The sequence below is a fragment of the Trichomycterus rosablanca genome, chromosome 24 (genome assembly GCF_030014385.1).
Source record: "Trichomycterus rosablanca isolate fTriRos1 chromosome 24, fTriRos1.hap1, whole genome shotgun sequence".
NCBI lineage: Eukaryota > Metazoa > Chordata > Actinopteri > Siluriformes > Trichomycteridae > Trichomycterus > Trichomycterus rosablanca.
Genome location: NC_086011.1, coordinates 502,001 through 527,379, shown reverse-complemented (window position 1 = coordinate 527,379; position 25,379 = coordinate 502,001). Strand labels below are relative to the sequence as shown.

The window sequence follows — 25,379 nt, the reverse complement described above, 5'->3', positions numbered from 1 at the left end:
CAGGTGTAACTACGTGACCCTCACAGTCTCACCGTGCAAACGCTCCTGAGACTCAGAACAGTTCAATACCACCGAGAGACTAAAGACTTACAGCATGGGTTCCAAAACCATGCTGGTTATCCTGGTAGGTGTTTAGTCTCTGTGTTCTATAGTGCTCAATCTGTAGTGTTTGTTATACAGTGCTCGATCTGTAGTGGTTATTATACAGTGCTCGATCTGTAGTGGTTATTATGCAGTGTTTGATCTGTAATGTTGATTGTGCAGTGCTTGATATGTAGTGTATCAATCTGTATATTTCTTTCTCTTGACTCCACCTGAGCTTGTGTACTCTGTATTTCTCATTATTTCTCAGTATTTCTCAGTATTACACAGTATTTATTAGTATTTCTCATTATTTATTAGTATTTCTCAGTATTTCTCAATATTTATCACTATTACGCAGTATTTATCAGTGTTTCTCAGTATTTCTCAATATTTATCAGTAGTACGCAGTATTTCTCAGTGTTTCTCAGTATTTCTCAGTATTTCTCAGTATTTCTCAATATTTCTCAATATTTATTAGTATTACGCAGTATTTATCAGTGTTTCTCAGTATTTCTCTCTCTGTATTGTGCAGATCTTGCTGTCGGTGATGTGGAAGCTGCACTATGGCTGTCAGGATGATGAATTTCAGGTTAATTCAATCTGCTGCTCCTTCTGTGATAGTGGTGAGTAACGTTCCTCCTTAAATAACCCAAAATCTGAAGGTGCTTAGATCTGTACTAACGAGGCTGGGCTCTGATTGGCAGCATGGTACGTAGAGAAGAACTGTTCCAGCGTGAGAGGGATGTATGAGGGTGTGGGCTGTCATCCCTGCTCAGTCTGTGGTGAGTTTTAGACCAGATTTGATCTTTTATAAAGTTTAAATTAATTAAATAATTAAATAAATGTAAACCTTATTAACTCAAGTCTTCTGGGTGTTTTTAGCTGATGGTTGGACATTGATCGCAAACTGTACGCTGTTCTCAGATACCAAATGTGTGATGGCAGGTCGGATCATCTTTCATCATCTTTAAACGCCGTTTGGCCAAAAGTATTGGGCCACCCGACAAATTAACAAAAACAAACGGTGACCTTTTCAGCTAGAACAAGAGCCGCTCTTCTGAGGAGCTTCTCACAAGACTTTGAAGTGTGACTGTGGGGAATTCTGCCAGTTCAGTAGTAGAATAGATGGCAGCATTTGTACGGCTGGGCGCTGATCAGTTGGTGTTCCAGTTCATCCCAGAGCTGTTGAGTGGGGCTGAGCTCAGGGCTCTGTGCAGGACACTGGAGTTCTTCTTCTGCTGAAACAGGAAAGGTCCTTCCCTAAACTGTTACTAGTTGGAAGCATTTCATTTTCTTTATTTTAGCAACTGTCGTGGGTGAAACACATTAATTTAATAATTACAAGGGGTGTCCCAATACTTTTGACCATTTATTGTGCATATATAGACTTTTGGAATAAAGTAATAAACATTAGAACTGTGGAGCTTTACTTATTTTATTTGTTTATTTTATAGATGTTACCACACCCAAACTGCCAGCGAGCACCTTCAGTACGATGTAAGATTTTATATCATAAACATTTACGTTTAGCTTTAATTTTATTTAAGTGTGTGTGTGTGTGTGTGTGATTAATTTCTTATGTTATTATTATTATTCCTCAGACTGACCCCGGGGCCCGATCACAGCACGGCTCTGTTCCTCATCGTCGTTCCTCTGGCTTTCCTTCTCCTCGTCCTGGCCGTGGCTTTCAAGATGTACATGAGACGCGAACCCGTGCGGGACCACGCCCCCAAGAAGAGTGGCCCCGCCCCCCTGAGCGCCGTGGTCGTCCTGGACGAGTCCAAGAAGCTGATCAAGTGATAGAGTAACGCGCAGAGGGTTCAAATCCCTCGCGAACACGCAGCGACTTACAAACACCACGAATCAAGCGGCGGCGGGCGTGGCGGCGTCAAACCCGCCTCTGCTTCCCCGCCTCCCAAATTTAGCTCCTGTCTCATACCCGTAAATCTGAGTTATGTTACGGTTTGTTTAGGGTGGGTCCAGCGCCCCGGAAACGTGTGTATGTGTGGGGGAGTGTGTGTGTGTGTGTGTGGATATTGGCCCTCCTGGTAAAGCATTACTAGGCAGAGGGAGGTCAAGTCTCAGCAGAGACCGTGGGACGGGGGGTGGTGGACGGGTCACACAGAGCTCAGCGGGGCTCTCTGGTGAAAAGAAGTGGTTGTGTGTTGCTCCGCCTCTCTGTAAACAGATCGAGGGTTGCACAAGCGGCCACGGATTCACAGTCGGGAACTGGACATGACCAAAATAATACAAAATATTATTGTGGTCGTGTTTACCGGGTCTCCCCGAGGCTGTGACGACAAAATATGAGTTTTTATTTTTAAAAAACGAGTAAATATTGCTTCATATAAAGTCTGAAGCACTTTGCAGGTTTAAACGTTAAAGTTTCCTGTTCGTTTTATTTTTTTTACGTGAAATTCTATTTTTATTGCTTTATTTATTGGCGTATTTTTGCTTTTGCAAAGCATTTATTTTTATATATTTTTTATTTCAATATAATTGATACTCAGTGTGTGAGTCGATGACTGGAATGTGTGTTTTTTTCCTGCGTTTCTGTTCATTTTCTGCTCGATTTTATGGATTGTTGATGATCCGGAGCGTTTTGATCTGATTTTGAGGCTGCGTTCACACGGATAACATTTATCGCTGGAAAACGTAAACCTCGTAAACCTCGTAAACCTCGTAAACCTCGTAAACCTCATACTACACACAATAAATGTCTGTCTGTGATTGGTTGACACCCATAGTGGCCAAGGAGGACCAGGGTTCAGTACAAGCCTCCTCCGACGTGTGTGCAGCCCTGGCCGCTTCTTTTCACCAGACAGTGTCGTGTGGTGTATGGAGGAACACATTACACTCGTTGTATTCCTCCACCACTTTACTGATACCTCAACCCGACAGCAGGAGGCGCTAATGCAGCAGTCTGCTCTTGGAATGTAAACACTTATTCATTCGTTTATTCATTCTCTGTTTTACCACTGTTGTGTTATCCTGGTCAGGGTCACGGTGGGTGCAATTCACTGGGCGAAAGCTGGGAAACACACCGGACAGGTCACCAGTCCATCACAGGGAGGAAACCGGAGTGCCTGGTGGAAACCCACGCAGTGCTACCCACCGAGCCACCAAGCCCAGAACGTAAACATTTTAGACTAATGAACCCTCCGAGCTCCCCTGTGGAACGTTTAATATTTTCAGGATCATGTGTTATTGCGTGTGATCTGTCTACAAAAAGCAACAAAGCGTTTTCGGCTTATTCTGTAAACGTCCGATTGAACGCAGCCTGAATTTAATCAGATTCTTTATGATAAATTTAAACCATGAGCTGATTTTATGTGTTACAAGGAAACGTGGGCGTGGTGATGAATCTAAAATCCTACCAGTGCAATAATACACAGTATATACATTTATCCATATATACACTATACGCACAAAAGTATTGGTGCACGCCTTAACTAAAGGTCATATAAAAAAGAATGATATGCCTCTGACTCTGCAGCAACAGTTTAGGGAAGGTCCTTTCCTCTTCCAGCATGAGCGAGCTCTATAAAGACGTAAAGAAAAGCTTGTTTAAAAAAACTCCAGTGATCTCAGCCCTACTGAACGGCTTTGGAATGAACTAGAACATCGACTGAGGCTTTCTCAACCAATATCAGTGGCCCACTAGCCGAAAAAAAAATGGGTCACAGAGAAAATAATAATAATTAAATAAGCTTGTATGTGAACGCCCCCTTGTGGAGGCTTTATGTTACATCTTGTAAATCACAGTGAGACCAGAGAGTAAGCTGCATCGCTTGTGTTGCCTGTGTCGCTTGAAAAAAGGTAGAAAAACCCTGCACTAGACCACTAAACGGGCACAAATTCCCACATCCTTCCAACGGCCTTCACAGAAAAGCGGCTGTTGTTCTACACAGAGTGAAACAGACGTCACTTTGTTTTAATATCGTTTGTATTTGAAACAGGACGTCCGACAAGCTCACGGTCAGGCGTCCGAATACTTTTGGCTGTATAGTGTTTATATTTGATAGATTTATCGTTGTCCTTTTTCCTGACTGTCTTTATTTTAAAGTGCAAATAATCATTTGGTCATGATCGCAGTTCACCAATATTTTTCTGTCATTTTCTTTGGGTACATCTAAGATTCTTTTCTCAAGGGCCCAACACTGGCAAGCTGGCTGTAGTTGGGCTTGAATCAGAGACCTTCTGATCACTAGTCTAGTTCCACTGCCAGACAGACACCTGATCCTCCTCACCTATCACACTCGGTAAACTGGTCGTGCCACATGGTCATGTTGGGTGTGTGGGTGGTGTGAAATGTTTGGGGTGTGTGGGTGGTGTGAAATGAAATGTTCACTATAGAAGCACTTCTGTAAGTCGCTCTGGATAAGAGCGTCTACTAAATGCAGAAAATGTAAATGTGTGAAACAGCATGGTTCCTAAGGACCTGGGTTCATTCCTCGTCCTGTGTCTGCACAGGCTTCCTTCAGGAACTCGAGTTGAATTGGATGTTCAGAGACCAGGACCACCTGATAAAGCGGGATTTAAAACCCCGCAGACACGAAGAGCCTCTGTGGAAAAGATTTGTACACCAGAGCCATTTTTGTACTCTAGGTGGCTCACCATGCCTGAGGAAGGGAGGATCGTGTGGGGAACCGGCTGCTTTTCTTGCTTCTGCTCGAGTGGTGGAAGAATGAGCAGCCTGTCAGGGTGTCGTGCAGCCAGCAGAGGTCGCCAGGGAATTGAGTATGACCAAATTAAGACAGTACAGGTGGGATTAGTGTGAAAATGACCAGATTTACAAGCATACACATTTATATTTTGTTATTTATTCGGTTATATTAGTGTGTTTTATCGTTTTTGTTTAGTTTTTCTGCTGTTACTTTATATACTTTATGTTTTAGCCACGCCCACTGCTAACAGGTGTATAAACTCAGTTCTATTAAATCTTAATTAAGTCTTCAAAAAAAAAAATACATGAAAGTGATGCCCAGTCCGCTCATGGTCAAATGCCCACATTATGTTGGTGTGTAGTGTTTCTGCGTGCCAGTTTCATGCCCACATACCCACTGGGTATAAATGTAAGGTTAAGCTGTGATCACATGATCTGAAAATCTGTATTTCTGAGCTGTGAGTATTTTTTTTATTCAATGTGAAAATAATAAAAAAAAATTATATAATAATAATAATAAAGTGGTGATTAAAGAGACTGAATTTGTGGATGATTTTTTTATATGAATGAATATATGAATGATTAGATTTATAAAAATAAAAAAGTTGATGAATGACAATGAGTGACAGAATGACTGAATTAATAAATTAGTTTATAGGCAAATAAATTAATGAATTAAGAAATGAATAAGTGACTGAATGAGTTCATAAAATAATGAATAATGAATTTATGAAAGAATTAATGAATGAATTTAAGAAAGAATTAATGAATTTATAAATACATGCATTCATGAATGAATGACTAAATTAGTTAATACATTGATAAATGAATTAATGAATATATGAATTAATAGAATTATAAAAAAGTTTAAATGACTGAATAAGTGGGTTCAGGAGTAAATTAATGAATGAGTGACTGAATAAATAAGTGATTTTATGAGTAAATTAATGAATGCATTTAAGAATGAATGAATGAATTTATAAATAAATAAATTCCTGAATGAATATCTGAATAAATTAATAAATAAAAATATGAACTAACGAATGAATCTAGAGTTAATTTACAAGTTAAATAACAGAATACATTACAGAATTAATGACTGAATAAATAAAGCTCTTATACACTTATGAGCCACTAAAGGGAGACCTTTCATGTGCTGCGTCCAAAACCATTCAATTTACCCTCAATCGTGCTTTACTTTAGACGCTGTTATTGCTCCTGTAATTAACATTTTTAATTAATTAATACTATTAATTATTTCATGCGATATAAGACAACAGTTTGTGCCCGAAAGATGCAGATGTAGATTAAACGGGATCAAGGGTGCAATCTGAAGGGTGTAGGGGATAGGGAGTAGGGAATCAGGGTGCTATTTAGAACACGAGTCCAAGGAGCTAATGTGGGCGTGGCTAGGGAGACTAGGCCACTGTGATTGGTTGCTGGGCGGGTCTGGTTGCCGTTTATTTTGCATGAAATGTGTGTCAGTAGGGCAGCGCTCACATGTAGCGGTGCCAGTGGAAACGTGAGCGCGTTTGCGCGCACACACACACACGCACACACACATACGCACGTACGTGCGTGTGCCTAGATGTGTGTGTGCTTGCGTGTGTGTGTGTGTGTGTATATATGTGAGCGCGTTCGCGTGCGTAAACCCATTTGCCCCAATACGCATATACCATACAAATACATATCATTTGCGCGTGCACGAGACGCGCGCCGCTGCCATCTTTCCAGTAAACCGACTTCTAGGAAAAAGCCTCATTCGCTACCGTCCACCACACCCCCCATACCGAGGGCAACGGGGCACGATATACCAAATAACGGGGGTCGGGATTCGCGTGTCGGGTGTTTTCTGCGTTAATCCGCGGCACCGCGGATGCGCGTCCACGTTCCGCGCACCTGATGGAACCCGCGTCCAGATTGAATTCTGCCCCCGAACTGGATGCGCGGCCATGGATTCCGGTCCAGGTGAGTCCACGTTTCTGCTTCGTCGAGCCGAGAGGAATCGGAATCACGCCGGGGTTTGGGGGTTTTTTTTCGCTCCGTATTTATATGCGTTTGGAATTTGGGTCAGAGCTCGATCCACTTACTGCACTGTCAGAGAATCGTGATCGCGATATTTATAGCTAGTGATATATTTAACACACATCAGAGGAAGCAGCAGCACCGTGATTACGGTATATGAGTTTATTCTATAGAATATTTGGTGTGTAGTATAGGTGAACATGTATAGAATAGTAATATATAAGAAAATAATTCACTATTTATAGTTACATTGACACAAGAATTTGAATGTTGTATGTATGTTGTAGGCTGGTTCAAGTCCCACCACGGCCAGGTTGCCACTGTTGGCCCTTGAGCAAGGCCCTTAACCCTCAATTGCTTAGACAGTACACTGTCACAGTACTGTACATCACTTTGGATAAAAGCATCCACTAAATGCCAAAATGTAAGCCTCTGTGGGAATTTGTGCCCATTTAATCGAAAGAATGAATGGTTTTGCAAGGCTGGTCACTGATATGAAAGCTCCAGTTCGTTCCAGAGATGTTCTTTAGACCTGAGGTCAGGACTTTAGGTCTTTACAGAGCTTGTTGTGTCCACAGGGCCTTCCCTAAACTGCTGCATATTTGAATCGGTTGATTTATTACACCTGTAAGCAGCTGTTCTGGCTGAAACGCGTAAATTCAGTAAATAGATCGAGCGTCCCGATAGTTTTGTCCATTTAGTGTGTTAGTGTGGGTCAGTGCTCAGGTACAAATGCGCCGGTGTTCTGCCGATTTATTCGACCCATCGAGATGTCCTACCGAGTTTCAACTCGTCTATAATTTGGTGCTATAAAAAGATACAGATCTATCAAGATGTGCTGCCGGTAGTCTAGTTGTAATAAGAATAAATCACTAAACATACAAATATTTACTATATTTATAAATCTGCACTATGGTAGGACATTTTGGTAAGGTAGGACAAATCGACAGACCACCAGCATGGGCGCTCTGGTTTCGATTGGCTCAGAAGGTCCGAATTTATGCTGTGGAGGTCATGAAGAACATCTCCAGGTACCGCTGCCCACCCGGAACTCTGATTAGTTCCTAATATAGACATTTATTTCTGACCTACTGACCTGCTGACAGGGAGGAGAAACCACAGCTGAACTTCTGTCAGTTCAAATATTTACTTTAGTCATAAATATAAAATATTTTATTAAAAACAAACTCTAGATGAGAGCAGAAGTATTCAAACACCACACATGAAGATTAATACTTCAATGTTGGAACCATGTCATCATTGACAGTTAAAGCTTTGAGATTTGGACCTTCGGTTCCTCACTGGTTCCTCACTGGTTCCTCACTGGTTCCTCACTGGTTCCTCAAAGTCTTCTATTCCCAGAATATACATGGTTCCTTCTGATGGTCTCATGGTCAGAAGGTCTGTGGTCTGGAGTCTCGAGTTCTTTTCCTTTATGTCTGGACTCGATCAGATTCAGGTTCTTCTTTAACGTGTCCAGATACTTTCACTCTATTGAATTGTTTGTTTGATTGATGCGTGATGCTTCAGTGTTCTTTGTAGTAAAGTCGCTTCGTATGATGATGCTCCCACCACCGTACTTCACTGTAGGTTCAGTATTCTCGGATTGTGTGCTGCTCCTGTCCGGGGACGATTTGTGGTCCCATGATGGTTCCAGCTTTTTATTTTTAAGGGTTTGTTCATCATTTTGTTCCTGAGAACTTTAGGAGGCTCCTTCAGCTTGGGCATGATTGATCTAATCTCTGTGGGAATTGAGGTTCAGTGGGGGTGTCCACATACTTTTGACCATGTAGCGTAACACATTTCAGTTCTGTTCACTCATGGATCTCTGGGTGAACATCAGAGTGTGAGCAGATCTTTCTCCACGACCGAGTGTTTATATCGGCGGAGGATTTCTCATGGTAGCAGCACTGCGAGAGGATCTTCTGATCTTCTCACCCCCTCACGTGGAGGAGACGGGGGCGCCACGTGCCCGGAGTGCTTTCAGGGCCACCCCCCGTCTCGCCCCCCGTCCCGCCCCCCGTCCCGCCCCCCGTCCCACCCCTGCTGCTATTATTAATGCAGATGAAGTGTGGCGAGCAGCAGGATCAGAGCCGCCTGGAAACACATTCTGCAGCTCTGAGGTTCAGAGATCTGCTTCTGCTCGGCACCACCCACACACACACAGCCTGGTGTTCTGCCAAAAATATGTGGACACATCGCTAACAGAGTCCAGATTATAGTTGAGTCCTGACCTCAACCTCACTGAACGACTTCAAAATCCACCCTAACCCTGACCACAATGGACACAAATGTCCACAGCCACACTACAAAATCTTGAGGCTGTTAAAGCTGAAGGTGGGAACAGGGATTCATATTGATGCTCATGGTTTTAGAAAATGATCTCCAACCAGGTCTTGATCAGCTGTCCACATACTTTGGGCCATATTGTGTAATCAAAATGATCAGAGCAAAGAGAACAGAATAGAACAGAACAGAACAGAACAGAACAGAACAGAACAGAAAAGACCAGAACAGAACAGAAAAGAAAAGAACAGAAAATAACAGAATAGATTAGAACAGAACAGAACAGAACAGAACAGAAAAGAAAATAACAGAATAGATTAGAACAGAACAGAACAGAAAATAACAGAACAGAACAGAACAGAAAATAACAGAACAGAACAGAACAGAAATGAACAGAACAGAACAGAACAGAAAATAACAGAACAGAACAGAACAGAAATGAACAGAATAGATTAGAACAGAACAGAACAGAACAGAACAGAAAATAACAGAACAGAACAGAACAGAAATGAACAGAATAGATTAGAACAGAACAGAACAGAAAATAACAGAACAGAACAGAAAAGAAAATAACAGAATAGATTAGAACAGAACAGAACAGAAAATAACAGAACAGAACAGAAAAGAAAATAACAGAATAGATTAGAACAGAACAGAAATGAACAGAATAGATTAGAACAGAACACTTTTTTCACAATTCCAAGCTTGTTTGGAAGCTGGGGTCAGAGTGCAGGGTCAGCCATTGTACGGGGGCCCTGGAGCCGAGAAAGTTAGGGGCCTTGCTCAAGGGCCCGACTGTGGCTGCATGGCAGAGCCACGATTCGACTCTCGATTCAGAGATTCAGCACAACACACCCCGTCCACATATTTACGGCAGGGTTGAGATTTCATCTTTCTGAAATCCTTTACATTTTGAGGGTAAGACTACCACCACCGTGCTTCACAGCATGTGCGCTTTTCTCCTTCAGACCTCCTTCTGCTTGCTGCACCCAAATAACTCGAATAACCCACGAAACTCATGGCAGCTTCTAACCCCGTGCTGATGTAAAGCCTGCTTGACTGTGGACGGTGGAAATTGTGCTCCAGCAGCTTCTAATTACAGACCTGAGTTGTTAAAGTCTCGAATCTGCTTTAAAGAATGTTGTAGATCTTTCTATTAAAAATGCCTGAGGCTCTGCCCAATGGGCATGGTCAAAATTGCCCTAATTATATGGTCACAGAGAAGTCACCAGCATGATAGAACTTCTTACGAGACAGAATAAATGCACTAAGACGTTTTCCAGCGGTCTTGACCATGTTGGCTTTCCACACTGGCGCTGCCCCGCTCTTCACCCTGGCTGTGATCCAGGCGCCGGTCAGTAGGTCAGAGAGTTATTGGAACACAGCCGGTTTCCATGTTTATGCGGCTTGTTTATCTGCGGCGCTGTAGAATCATTGACAGGTGGAGTCGGCGCGGTCCGTACCTACTGTACGCTGACGGGCGTGGCACACCCGGACGACCTTGAACCGAGTTTAATCATTGATGGAAATGTACAGCACACCTGAACTGAACTTCGAGGAACTGCTGGGTTAAAGATTAATCGGCACAGGGGGAGAGGTTACAGCAGTGCTGGTCCAAAACCAGGAGTCGGGGATGCCGAAAGTATTGGGACACACCTTAATTATTCACTTCATGTATTTCAGTCATCAGTTTGTAACAGCTGTAATAAATCAGTCATATAAAGGAAATGCTGTGCTTCTGACTGTGCAGCAACAGTTTAGGGAAGGCCCTTCCTGTTCCAGAGTCCTGCACAGAGCCCTGAGCTCAGCCCCACTCAACAGGCTGAAGCTTTCTTGGGCACAGATTCCCACAGACGTACTCCAGATTCTTGTGAGAAGCTTCTCAGAAGAGTGGCGGCTGTTGTTCCAGCTAAACAGATCACACAGAGGGATCTGTTTAGGTTAATACAGGTTGTCGGTTCAAGCCCCACCACTGCCGAAGTTACCGCTGTCGGGCCCCTGAGCGAGGCCCTTAACCCTCAGTTGCTAAGAGAGTATATATGTATATGCCAATAAAGACAGTGTAACCATGGAAACAAATCAGGACAGGCCACTCATTATAGGGCAGTGGCTAAGGTACTGGACTAGTAATCGAATGGGCGCTGGTTCAAGCCCCACCACTGCCAAAGTTGCCACTGTTGGGCCCCTGAGCGAGGCCCCTAACCCTCACTCATTTGTACTGTGTCATTGAGTCATTACTGTATAAGAGCGTCTCTGCTGAATGCTGTTCAGCTCAAACGAAACTCATTCAGCTCATTTTTCTTGTTTTATTATTCATTATTATTATTTTGGACGTCTGAACAAAGATGACGTGCTTTTGTTTTTGTTAGCGAGCTCGGTTAAGCCGTGATGATAATCCAGCACTGACAGTGATGAGTGAATCGGGCGTGGCAGCTCCGCCAGGCAGAAACATTCAGCACGATATCTTCACAGGGACCAGGAAACACCCGTCCTTAATAAACGTCACTGTAGCGTTTATGCTGATTTTCTTTATGGATGTAAACTTATGTTAAAAGTGTAAATAATAAATCCTGCCGTGTGCAGCATGCTGCAGAGATGTTCACAAGTCACAAAATACGAGTCCGAGTCAAGTCACAAGTCTTTAGACTAGAGTCCGAGTCAATCTAATAAACACAAAACGTATATTGTAAATGTGGAGTAGAAATAAAGAAATAATCTGTACGTTCAGATAAAAACAACAACAGATTAGCGAGTGTATTTAGCCGTTTTACTTCGTGCCTTTACTTTCCTAGGTACCAGTTAAAAGCTTCAACTGACATTTTCTTTTCATTCCAAATTACGGCACAGCGGCAAAAATCCCAAACACAGCAGAAACAATCATAACCGCTGCTTACCTGAGCTTCTGTTCTTCCAGATGCTATTACATTTATAAGCGTGCGTCCCATTAGGAACAGAATCCGTTATTTTGTAAATGTGCTTATAATTAAAAACCTCCAAACTTTTCCCGGTTGTGAAGTAAAACAGGAAGTCGTTAGAAAGCCGATCGAGCGTTTCATTACCACGTGTGACGCAAACTGAATAAATGCAAATAACAGCATTTCTTACTAACAATTACAATCAGAAGCTCTGATTGGTTCAGAAAGCGCTCTTACGACCATTAGCGCCGATTCTGTAGGAGCGTTCCATTCACATTATCTGTTCCTGTGAAGTGCACTATGTAGGGTATCCCACCATTTTAAGTAGGGAGCGACGCTTCATCACTACGCCGGAAGCTGGAACATTTACACATTGTGTGTGTTGTGGGTTAAGACGGCCGGAGCGATATTATTATTATTATTATTATTATTATTATTATTATTATTATTATTATTATTATTATTATTATTATTATTATTATTATTAGAGAGCAGAAAATGACACGATCAGAATGATGTCGGATCACACATATATATATATATATATATATAAAATTGTCACATGTAACTAATGTTGCTGACTTTAGTTGTTTACGAGTCATTTTTTGCGAGTCATGAGTCGAGTCAAGGACTCGATCCCCAGATCTCGGCAGTGGTGGGCTGGCGTACTTCAGCTCACCACTCGAGCGCCCCCCGTTCAGCATAAACGAGTTCATTGGACACCCCGCTCTGAAACAGTGGACATTAATGGGCTCTTCCATGGTATCTGTATTACTGGGTTCTGATCCGTGCACCAAACAAACAGACCATAAATACAAAATAAATAAATAAATAAATAAATATGAAAGTCGTCTGCAGGCTATTCGGAGTGTGTGTGTGACCGTGTGACCTTTCCTGGAATGTTCGGTGACACCCCAGACAGACAGCTCTACCCCCTGCGTGGGGCGCTATGACATCACTCAGTGGACTCCACGCATGCCTGTAAGAGCTCTTTAAAAGGAAGCAGATCTGTGTGTGATTTGGGAAGAGGCCCACGTGAGGCGCAGGTCATGTGGTACAGATTTAGAGCTGGGTACACGTGAGGCGTTGTTCAGTACCGGGCGGGGAGGGGCACGGCGGGGTGAACGAGAGGGCCGTAATCAAATCCCTGACGCAGAGCTTCTGTGAAGGCCACGCCCGACTGCTTTCTAGGAACGGAAGAACATTCCAGAGTGAAAAACAGTCAGGGAGCAGATCCTGTTTTCTCCTGAGAGAAACAACGGGGGGGGGGTTAAATGTCCTGTTTATACATCACATTCATTCCCTTTATTTTTTATTATATTTTATTCTGTTTTGTATATTTTTACTCATTTTCAGCTTTTTTTAGCTTTAGGGTGGAAGGTTAAATGAATGAGTGGATGAACTGATGAATATGTGTGTGAGTATATGTAGGAATGAGTGAGTGTGTTAGTGAATATGTAAATAAGTGTATGAATGTGTGAGTGAATGAGTGTGTGATTAAGTAAATAAATGTAAGAATGAGTGTGTGACTGTATGAATGTGTGAATAAGTGATTGAGTGTTTGAATAAGTGAATGTGTTAGTGTATGTGTAAATAAGTGTGTGAGTGAATGAGTGAGTACATGAATGAGTGAATGAGTGTGTGATGCTCTTAATGTCTTGGCCATAACATATTCCTATATTCGTGATAAAGCTCTGGACCTGCCAGGACCCTGACCAGACTAAAGTGCTGAATGAATGAATGAATGATCTGTTTTTTTGTCTCTGGTTCATGCAGGACCTGGAGTGATCCTGTTCGCCTGTACCAGTTCCAGTCCAGACAGCCCCTCCAGTGGATACCAGACTCTCAGTCCTTCGCCTCACTCCCGTCCGTCCTCACCCGAGGATGTTTCCTCCTCCGACCTCTCGTCCGTCCATCACAGGAGCGCACGGAGAGATTCGAACCCTGGATCCTGCACCCCTGCACCACCCACACTCACCTTCCAGGTTCAGGAAGTCAGCAGCGCGCATGTGTCCTCATCTGGGCGGAGTACGTACCCGCCCTCGGTCACGCCGGCCAAAAAACCATGCGGCCCTTTCACAAGTAGGTTTAAAGGAAACGACTTTTGGGCAACAGTTTGGGCCCCTGTGCACAAGGTTTGTCAAGTTTAGTGGCCTGCACCTCATTATTTTGTGGTGTGTGTGTGTGTGTGTGTGTGTGTGTGTGTGTGTGTGTGAGCAGAATACGCCGGTATGATGCTGCTGTGTAAAGTGTGTGGTGACGTGGCGTCAGGGTTTCATTATGGAGTTCACGCGTGTGAAGGATGCAAGGTAACACCGAATCCAAACACAGAAATGTCTCTCAAACACTGAACCGCCTCTCCAACACCGACGTCACACGCTTTTCCCGTTTCTTCTGGTCCGCAGGGGTTCTTCAGACGCAGCATCCAGCAGAACATCAGCTATAAGATCTGCACCAAGAACCAGAACTGTGTGATCGTGAGGATGAACAGGAACCGCTGTCAGCACTGTCGCTTCAAAAAGTGTCTCTCAGTCGGCATGTCCAGGGACGGTACGAGTCTTTATGTTCACAACACCGTATACAACACTGTTAACAACAACGTTAAACGTAAAGATCTGATAATACAACTGTACCTGTACATCAGGTACATCAGGTACAGAGCGCTCAGAGAAGTTTAACTACACATTAAAGTAGCTTAATTATACATTAAAAAAGCTGAGATATGCATTAAAGAAGATTAACTATACATCAGAGATGCCTAAGTAAACATCAAAGTAGCCTAACTATACATCAGAGCAGCTTCACTACACATTAAAGAAGCTTAACTATACATCAAAGATGTCTAACTTTACATCAAAGAAGCTTCACTACACATCAAAGAAACTTAACTATACATTAAAGAAGCTTAACTATACATCAAAGAAACTTAACTATACATCAAAGAAGTTTAACTATACATCAGAGCAGCTTCACTACACATTAAAGAAGCTTAACTATACATCAAAGATGTTTAACTTTACATCAAAGAAGCTTCACTACACATCAAAGAAACTTAACTATACATTAAAGAAGCTTAACTATACATCAGAGCAGCTTCACTACACATTAAAGAAGCTTAACTATACATCAAAGATGTTTAACTTTACATCAAAGAAGCTTCACTACACATCAAAGAAACTTAACTATACATTAAAGAAGCTTAACTATACATCAGAGCAGCTTCACTACACATTAAAGAAGCTTAACTATACATCAAAGAAGTTTAACTACACATCAAAGAAACTTAACTATACATTAAAGAAGCTTAACTATACATCAAAGATGTTTAACTTTACATTAAAGAAGCTTAACTACACATCAAAGAAGCTTAACTATACATCAGAGCAGCTTCACTACACATTAAAGAAGCTTAACTATACATCAAAGAAGTTTAACTACACATCAAAGAAACTTAACTATACATTAAAGAAGCTTAACTATACATCAAAGATGTTTAACTTTACATTAAAGAAGCTTAACTATACATCAAAGAAGCTTAACTATACATCAGAGCAGCTTCACTACACATTAAAGAAACTTAACTATACATCAAAGAAGTTTAACTACACATCAAAGAAACTTAACTATACATTTGATTTGATTTTGATTTGATTTTATTGAACCATTTCATATTTTATAAATAGATACAATACCTCCTATAAAAAACTGAAACAGTCAGGGATAACACAAAAAGTCCATAGACTTATTTCCATTGTGGTCCCTATACATAATCAGGTCCAACAATCAGCAGCATAGCAAGCATGACATCGTAATATAATCATTATAACATAACACAATATATTCAATTTAATTCATAAACATTATTAAAACTTTTAATTAGCAAACGTTCCCTTTTCATACAACCATTCCTTAACAGCCTGTCTAAACCCTTGCAAACTGTCGCATATTTTAAAAGGCCCTGGCAAACGATTCCACAACGATACTGCTATAAACCTGAAAGAATCCCTACCCACTTTACTTTTACAGCATGGCAGTACTAAATCTGTGGATGATCTTCTTGTAAAATAACCATGAACATCCCTCACCTGAATAAAATAATTTTTAAAATACTGTGGAACAGTTCCATGTATAATCTTGTACGCGTTACCCAATTCTATCAGAGCAACCCTATCCTGAACTTTTAACCACCCAATCATTTGAAAATGATTCATTTCCAAATGGGTTCTCATGGGGAGGTTTAAAATAACCCTAACTAATTTATTTTGAGATGTTTGAAGCCTAGTTTTAATCTGTTTTGCAATGCCATTATACCATGAACAACAGGCATAATCAAAAAAAGGCTGAACCAAAGCCCCTGACAAGGTAATCATAGTTTTTCTATCTAAAAACTTTGAAATTCTTGCAAGAAACCTAATTCTTTGATTAATCTTAGTTAAAATCTTATCTGCCTGACCCCTACCTGATATATATCTATCTAAAATACATCCTAAATATGTAACTGAGTCCCTGGTTTTTAACACAATGTCCCCCACAACCACATTAAAAACTGAGATCTTGTTTAATTTTACTCTCGTTCCAAATAAAATTGATTCTGATTTTTCCAAATGAAGAGACAACCTATTCTCGGACAACCACCTACTAACCTTTAATAATTCATCACTTAATGTACGTTCTATAATACTTTTATCTTTGTCAGAAAATAAAAGTGCTGAATCATCTGCGTACAAAAGAAGTTTACATGAACATATCGACTCTAAATCGTTGATATACAAAAGGAAAAAGAGTGGACCCAATACACTTCCTTGGGGAACCCCACAATCAATAAATCTGGGTAAGGATAAAACACCTCCTATTTCCACCTGCTGTTTACGTCCTTTTAAATATGAAGCAACCCATTTTACAGCAATATCCTTAAAACCAATAGCTTTTATCTTTGTCAATAAAATCTCATGGTCAACAGTATCAAAAGCCTTCTGTAGGTCCAACATTACCATGCCGCATAAATTCCCTTTATCTATCTCGCTTCTAATAAAATCAGTTAAATAAAGTAAACACGTATCAGTGGAATGAGACTTCCTAAAACCAGATTGAAATTCATAAATAAGATTTTGGCCAGTCAAATAATCATTTATTTGTTCAAAGATAATCTTTTCGATTATCTTTGATAAAGTACTTAGAATAGATATTGGCCTATAATTTTCTTCATTTAATTTACTACCTTTCTTGTGAAAAGGAATCACCCTTGCATCTTTAAACTGTACTGGAAAGTACCCATATTGAATTGATAAATTAATGATATGTGTGATGCATGGGGAAATAACCTCTGCAGCATCTCTTAAAAATCTAGCTGGGATATTATCAAGACCCGTTGCTTTAGAACAGTTTAAATTCATAAGTTTTTTACATACTGCTTCCTCTGACACATAATTAAAAGAAAAACTATCCATCACAACCCCTTGTCGTTTATAATAGTTGTGAACATAACTCTCCCCATACTGACCATTCTGACTGGGCAACTTATCCACTAGTCTACTAGAAACTGAGGTAAAAAAACTATTTAGCCTTTCTGCCACCTCTCTCTTATCTGACATAACCCTGTTTTCAGATTCCAAACTAAAACTACTACTTTTAGTTGTCAATCGATTACTATAACCAAGCTGCTTAAGCGACTTCCATAACTTACTAGAATCCTTCCTATATTCAAATATCTTTTCTTTGAAATAAGTCTTTTTATTTTTTTCTATTAATCTGTTTACCGTATTCCTTTGTTTTTTAAATTCTGTCCAGCTCTCATCATCCTTATTTCTTATGAAAATTGAATACAATCTATTTCTCTTCCTAATTTCTTCCAAAATTTCACTATTCATCCAAGGTGCGCTTCTTTGCTTTACTCTAATGTGTCTTACTGGAGCTAATTTATCTACTACCTTTAAAAACATACTTTTAAAAACTAACACTGCTTGATCCACATTATTACATTTTAAAACCTCTGACCAATTCATTTGACTTAAACCTTCTAAAAACACATCCTTACTGTACCGTTTTAAAGACCTAATATTTATAGTATTATGACAATTAAGCACATTTTTCTTAATCTTTCTTGTACAAAAAACACCACAATGATCACTCATCCCATAATGTATAACACCACTTTTGACTATCTTAGACTTATCGGACACTAGAACAAGATCAATTACAGTCTGTGTAGACAAACAGACTCGTGTTGGTTCATTAATTAATTGATAAAAACCGAACATACGACAAAAATTCATCAAGGCCTTAAATGAAGTAATATCAGCATTCCAAACATCAGTATTAAAATCACCAACCATAATCACTTCTGTTTTAACCATGTATTCACATCTACCACATACCTCTTCTAATAAATCATAAAAATTACTCTGATCTGGAGGTCTGTAGCATGTTCCAATCAAGATAGGCTTACACATTGGTAACAAGATATCTAACCATACAGCTTCGATTTCATCATGATTTAGGTCTTCCCTTTGTTTAAAATTTAAATCTGCCCTTATATAGACACATACTCCTCCACCTTTACGATTCCGATCTCTACGCACAATAACATAATTCTCAATCTCTATTTCTGCGTCTCTAATAGAACTGTCCAGCCAAGATTCTGAAATACACAGCAGAGCAACTCTATTGCTTCTACACAGAAGTCGAATCTCATCAATCTTAGGTCGAAGGCTTCTGATGTTAAGATGAAGTATATGCAGACCCCTTGATGAAAAAAACGAGTCCACGCTGTGGTTTTCTTGCCGCACAATACGCTCGAAACCTGGCTGAGTGTTCCGGCTTCCCATTCGAGCAGTCGGTGTTTCCATATGTACCGGCATATGTGCAATACCACTTCCATCGCGACGCGCACATACTTTCGCATTCTCCTTCGCCTTCAGTCCTCGCCAAGATAACCCTCCTGGTCCTGGACATTGATGTATATCCCCTGATATTAACAAACATATTGAAATAATCAGGTAATTCATTCTATTACTTTGATGATTGCGAGTACACTTGAGCTGACGCTTGGCCGGAAACAAAGACGGGTAAACAAACGTATCCAGGAATACGCTCTTTCCATGACCAAAATGCTTATCTCTACACATTTCCTGATGGTCCAAATTAATTTCTAAAAGTTCCATTCGTCGTCCGTGCAACTTTCCACAAAAAAACTCTAAAAACAACACATAAATTAAAAGAGTTAACAACATTCCAAACATGCCACACTTGCCAGCCGCCATCTTGGATGTAACAATGTATGTTGTTAATCTGGGGACACATTAAAGAAGCTTAACTATACATCAAAGATGTTTAACTTTACATTAAAGAAGCTTAACTATACATCAAAGAAGCTTAACTATACATCAGAGCAGCTTCACTACACATTAAAGAAACTTAACTATACATTAAAGAAGGATAACTATACATCAAACAAGCTTAGCCACGCATCAGAGACAGGATGTGCAGTGTTCTCACACCCACCCCTCACTTCTCTGAGGCCTTCACACTATTGACCTCTAGTGGCTGATAAAGAGTAAGGAAAAACTTCACATGCTGACCTGCCATGAGTCCACCGACCAGCAGGAGGCAGCACAGTTAACCAAATTCTAACCAGATGAGACATAAATAACTTGAAATTCTATATAAACAGAAATCTTAGTTATGTTTATAATATTTAATACAAAGTTACTTTTGCTCGTTTCCTTCTGTTTACCAGCCGTACGTTTCGGGCGGATCCCCAAACGTGAGAAGCAGCGACTGCTGGATGAAATGCGGAGCAGCGCGGCCGCCAAGATGGACTCGACCACACCCGCCGAAGCCCCGCCCACCAAGACCACGTTCAGTTCTCCAGATGGCCAATCGGAAGCCGGTTTTTTAAACGAGGAACAGAAATGGGAAAACAGCGCCGAGTCCACCAGCGCACTTCCTGTCGTTCCCCAAACCGCTCCCCGCGTTTACCCCCCTTCAGCTCTGAGCTGCCCCCACCAGGGCGGATTCGTACCTGCTGATCCCAAAAACATCTCAGAACTTGACGATGCTACGGGAACTTCATCTGAGAGTGACATCACAGCGGCGACGCCCTACTCCCGGAGCACCCGTGGAAAATTTCTGGTGAGTGTTCTTCATGTCGTCCTCAGTCTGAATTAAATGTTATTTATTAACACCTCATCCCGGTGTCTGTCTCGAAGGCGTGTCCCCTGAATTCGGGCCCCGTGTCCCCCTCTGAGCGCTCCACTCAGGAGATGTGGGAGGACTTCTCGCGGAGCTTCAGTCCGGCCGTCAGAGACGTGGTGGAGTTCTCACGCAGCGTCCCGGGGTTCAGTTCCCTCCACCAGCACGACCAGATCCGCCTGCTCAAATCCGGAACCTTCCAGGTAACTAGAACAGTAGGGGGCGCTCCAGTGCCATTTCTGTGGGGATTTGTGCCCATTCGGTCCAGAAATATCAGCTGGGCTGAAAAGTCAGTCTAGAAAGTCTCATTTAATGTTCCAGTTCATTCCAAAGATCCGCCTGCTCAAATCCGGAACCTTTCAGGTAACCAGAACTCACACTGGGAGGCACCTTGAGTTTAAAATATTTCTGTGGGGATTTGTGCCTGTTTGGTTGAGAAAGAAAGCCTCAGTTGACGTTCCTGTTCCTGAGTTTTTTTCTTCACATGTTTATAGAGCTCGCTCATGCTGGAACAGTAAAGGACCTTCCCTAAACTATTGCTCCCAAGTTGAAAGCATATCATTTCCTGTATTTGATGATAATACGTTTTGCTATTAGATTTTATTTAATAACAATAAGAAAATGATGTAACTGTTTGTTTATTCTTTATTGTTTTGAACGTTTTGCAGGTTTTATTGGTGCGTTTTTGTTCGCTCTTCGATGCCAGGCAGCGGATGGTGACGTTTCTCAGCGGGCAGACGTACCCGCTGGCATCGTTACGGGCGCTCGGTATGGGCACCTTACTGGACGGCATGTTCGAGTTCAGTGAGAAACTCACCACGCTGGGACTGGAGCAGGACGAGATGGCGCTGTTCATGGCCGTGGTGCTGCTGTCTTCAGGTACATGCGCAGCGTTTATTATAGCGTGTATATTTGAGCTTATAGTGTACATCAGAGCTAGTTAATTAAATTGTATATTACAGATAGCAAACGAAAACTGTTTTTTTATGTTCTAGTTCTATTTTTGGAGAAAATTGTTGAGGATTTTTTTTTTCTATTTATTTTTATTTTTTTCTTTCTCCCACAAATAAACAGACACAGCTATATATCCTCCTGTATTTTTGTATACATCGACACTATATTTTATTTTTTTTATGCACAGTATCTTATTTATTTAACAATAGTACGTTATTTTTAACTTCATTTGTAATGAGTTCGGCTGAGCCCGGTTCCAGAGTCTCGCTCCTTCTGCATTGCCACTTATGGCCAGCAGAGAGAGCACGGAGGCGCATATGACTGACGTGTCGGTTCCTCTTACCTGAGAGTCACCTCTTGTCACCTGGTTGAGCTTTAATTTGCTCCAGGTGGATGTGTTTCTATCTATCATGGTTCTCCCTCACAGACTCACCACACTAACGTTGGACTCGGCTCAGTCTGGAATTTTGCTGGCGTGGGATTCCAGCTCTTTCTGGGAACAAACCCAGCATGGCAAAGGAGCGAGCTGACCCAAAGTGGACCCCTCATCAGACCCTACATCTAAAGCCATGTTGCGTGGAGGGCTCGGAGCGCCGGTCGCTTTTTGCCGTCCGGGGCCGGCTTGTTTTGAGGGTTCCTTGTCTTTCCTGTTTATCCTTTTTTTTGTTTTTTATTTGTTAGTTGTTTCTGTTGTTTTGACCAGGGCTTTTATTTTCGACTGCCCCCTTTTTTTGTTAGAGGCTTTTAGCCACGGTGTCGTTCGTCTCTGTAATAAAAAACAATCAAATCATCCAAAAACATGTAACGTTCTAATGTATTCATTGTTATTTCCTGTATGATTTTACAGACCGTACGGGTATTTCCAACGTGGTGGCTGTGGAGAAGCTACAGGAGGATCTGATCAACTCTCTGCGCTCCCTCCTGACACAGAGACGTCCGAACGATGTAGAGATTTTCGCCAGGTTGCTGCTACGTCTTCCAGACCTGCGAACGTTAAACCGGTTGCACTCGGAGAAGCTCTCGGCCTTCCGTATCGACTCGTGAATGAAAGATTTAACACGAGTGAGAGCTAAGCTACACTGCTGCCTTAACAAAGGGAAAATATGTTTAATATTAGCACGTTTAATCACGCGCTCTTAATTAATGTCATGATTATTGCCTATAATTCTGTTATTGTTTACATTATTATTATAGAAATTATAATTAAGAGTTATTTTAAATATTAATACTTGTATTTTAGCATCTACATTAAGTACATGTGGTTTATGTGTGTTTGAATTCGTTTGAGCTTTTAGCGACCCCTCTGGTGGAAGTGTGTTACTGCAGGTCAGGCAGAGCTAAATATTTCATTGCACATGAACGGTGTCGTGTTTTTTCTGTCCAAAATCTAGCGAGCAGCAGCTCAGGACGTTATTTTAAATTCGTGTTTAATGGGTCCAACTGAGCCCGGGTGCAGAATCTCACTTCATGTGCATTACCAGGTAAAAATGCAACAAATATAAATAAAAACAGCAGGATTCATTTGAATGTCTGTGTGGGTTTAGCCTGGACCCATCCACAAGCCTTTAAATTTACAATCCAAGCAGAATATAGGAAGTGGACTAGATCAGCTAGTTAGCATCTCTTAAAATAAAAACCTGTTTGAAAGCTAACGCTAGCCGAATATCCCACGGCGGAAGCCTGGCTGCTCTGGTGAGCCGCTTAACTACCTCAGAGAGACGCTATACACAGGAAGAACCGAACCCAATCCCTAGACTGATGCTGAATGATACACCTACTAGCTTACGCTGCTACACTCCAGCTAAACACATTAACAGTTGTGTCGCTGGTCCTGGTCTAAATTCCCCTGGTGTTTTTATTTTGATCAGTAATGGTTTAAAGGGAAAATGCTGCACCTCTTTAAAATGTCTGGACTTTTAATAGCAAAAACAAAATGCAAGATGTGAGTGTTCTGTTCATATCACTTATTTTCTACTGTTTGTTGCCTTAATTTAGTCATATCTAATTCCCCTGCACTGCTGCAGACCTTGACCATGATCCGTACTTAACACACGTCCCCTCCGACCGCTTCGTTTCCCCATCACGAGCTCGGTTCACACAGACAAAACAAGTCAGGCACTGCTGTCCGTTATTCACTGTCTCTGTGCAGCGCCTTTCTCCGACCCTCCCACCCTCAGACACAGCCCATCATGTCTGTGTAAGCGCCCGAGTGCCGAGCAGCTCATCATTTTGATATCATTTTCTTTCTCTTATTTTCTGGTTTATTTAGTTTTATCAGCGGCTCAGATCTGTTATGTTTATGAAGCCTGATGATGTTTGGGGAATGTGGTGTGATTATAGGAATGATGTGAATGTCGTGACGCTTTATTATTATTCAATCTCACGCCGTTGCCTGTTTGTGTTCTTATATCGAGCCTTTATATCATCGTGTACGAGTCTGAATGCAATAAATATATAATAAATATTCTCATTTGTTTGTATAAAATCAGTGAAAAAGGAAAATTTATTTGTATCAGAAAATTAAAATCATTTATTGTTTTTCTTTCACTAGTTTGTTAATTATTTGTTTTTTTTAACCTGCCTTATACAGAAGCTTTTACATCACTCAGAACACCACACGCCAAAATATGGAACATATACAGTGTATCACAAAAGTGAGTACACCCCTCACATTTCTGCAAATATTTCATTATATCTTTTCATGGGACAACACTATAGACATGAAACTTGGATATAACTTAGAGTAGTCAGTGTACAGCTTGTATAGCAGTGTAGATTTACTGTCTTCTGAAAATAACTCAACACACAGCCATTAATGTCTAAATAGCTGGCAACATAAGTGAGTACACCCCACAGTGAACATGTCCAAATTGTGCCCAAATGTGTCGTTGTCCCTCCCTGGTGTCATGTGTCAAGGTCCCAGGTGTAAATGGGGAGCAGGGCTGTTAAATTTGGTGTTTTGGGTACAATTCTCTCATACTGGCCACTGGATATTCAACATGGCACCTCATGGCAAAGAACTCTCTGAGGATGTGAGAAATAGAATTGTTGCTCTCCACAAAGATGGCCTGGGCTATAAGAAGATTGTTAACACCCTGAAACTGAGCTACAGCATGGTGGCCAAGGTCATACAGCGGTTTTCCAGGACAGGTTCCACTTGGAACAGGCTTCGCCAGGGTCGACCAAAGAAGTTGAGTCCACGTGTTCGGCGTCATATCCAGAGGTTGGCTTTAAAAAATAGACACATGTGTGCTGCCAGCATTGCTGCAGAGGTTGAAGACGTGGGAGGTCAGCCTGTCAGTGCTCAGACCATACGCCACACACTGCATCAACTCGGTCTGCATGGTCGTCATCCCAGAAGGAAGCTGACGCACAAGAAAGCCAGCAAACAGTTTGCTGAAGACAAGCAGTCCAAGAACATGGATTACTGGAATGCCCTGTGGTCTGACGAGACCAAGATAAACTTGTTTGGCTCAGATGGTGTCCAGCATGTGTGGCGGCGCCCTGGGGAGAAGTACCAAGACAACTGTATCTTGCCTACAGTCAAGCATGGTGGTGGTAGCATCATGGTCTTGGGCTGCATGAGTGTTGCTGGCACTGGGGAACTGCAGTTCATTGAGGGAAACATGAATTCCAACATGTACTGTGACATTCTGAAACAGAGCATGATCCCCTTCCTTCGAAAACTGGGCCTCATGGCAGTTTTCCAACAGGATAACGACCCCAAACACAACCTCCAAGATGACAACTGCCTTGCTGAGGAAGCTGAAGGTAAAGGTGATGGACTAAACCCAATTGAGCACCTGTGGCGCATCCTCAAGTGGAAGGTGGAGGAATTCAAGGTGTCTAACATCCACCAGCTCCGTGATGTCATCATGGAGGAGTGGAAGATGATTCCAGTAGCAACCTGTGCAGCTCTGGTGAATTCCATGCCCAGGAGGGTTAAGGCAGTGCTGGATAATAATAGTGGTCACACAAAATATTGACACTTTGGGCACAATTTGGACATGTTCACTGTGGGGTGTACTCACTTATGTTGCCAGCCATTTAGACATTAATGGCTGTGTGTTGAGTTATTTTCAGAAGACAGTAAATCTACACTGCTATACAAGCTGTACACTGACTACTCTAAGTTATATCCAAGTTTCATGTCTATAGTGTTGTCCCATGAAAAGATATAATGAAATATTTGCAGAAATGTGAGGGGTGTACTCACTTTTGTGATACACTGTAAATATACAAGTACAAACCTTATTTCC

At 41.5% G+C, this 25,379-nt stretch overlaps 1 protein-coding gene across 1 annotated transcript; it reads left to right on the top strand.

Annotated features, from left to right (window-relative positions):
- The first annotated feature begins 6,433 nt into the window (after window positions 1–6,433).
- Window positions 6,434–23,667, top strand: nr1d4b (nuclear receptor subfamily 1, group D, member 4b). The gene is made up of 8 exons (XM_062986574.1): window positions 6,434–6,718; window positions 13,753–14,058; window positions 14,197–14,285; window positions 14,382–14,526; window positions 19,712–20,106; window positions 20,184–20,369; window positions 20,835–21,045; window positions 21,968–23,667. The coding sequence occupies exons 1-8, from the start codon at window positions 6,703–6,705 to the stop codon at window positions 22,162–22,164; spliced, it is 1,545 nt and encodes a 514-aa protein (XP_062842644.1). The 5' UTR covers window positions 6,434–6,702; the 3' UTR covers window positions 22,165–23,667.
- Window positions 23,668–25,379: the final 1,712 nt, after the last annotated feature.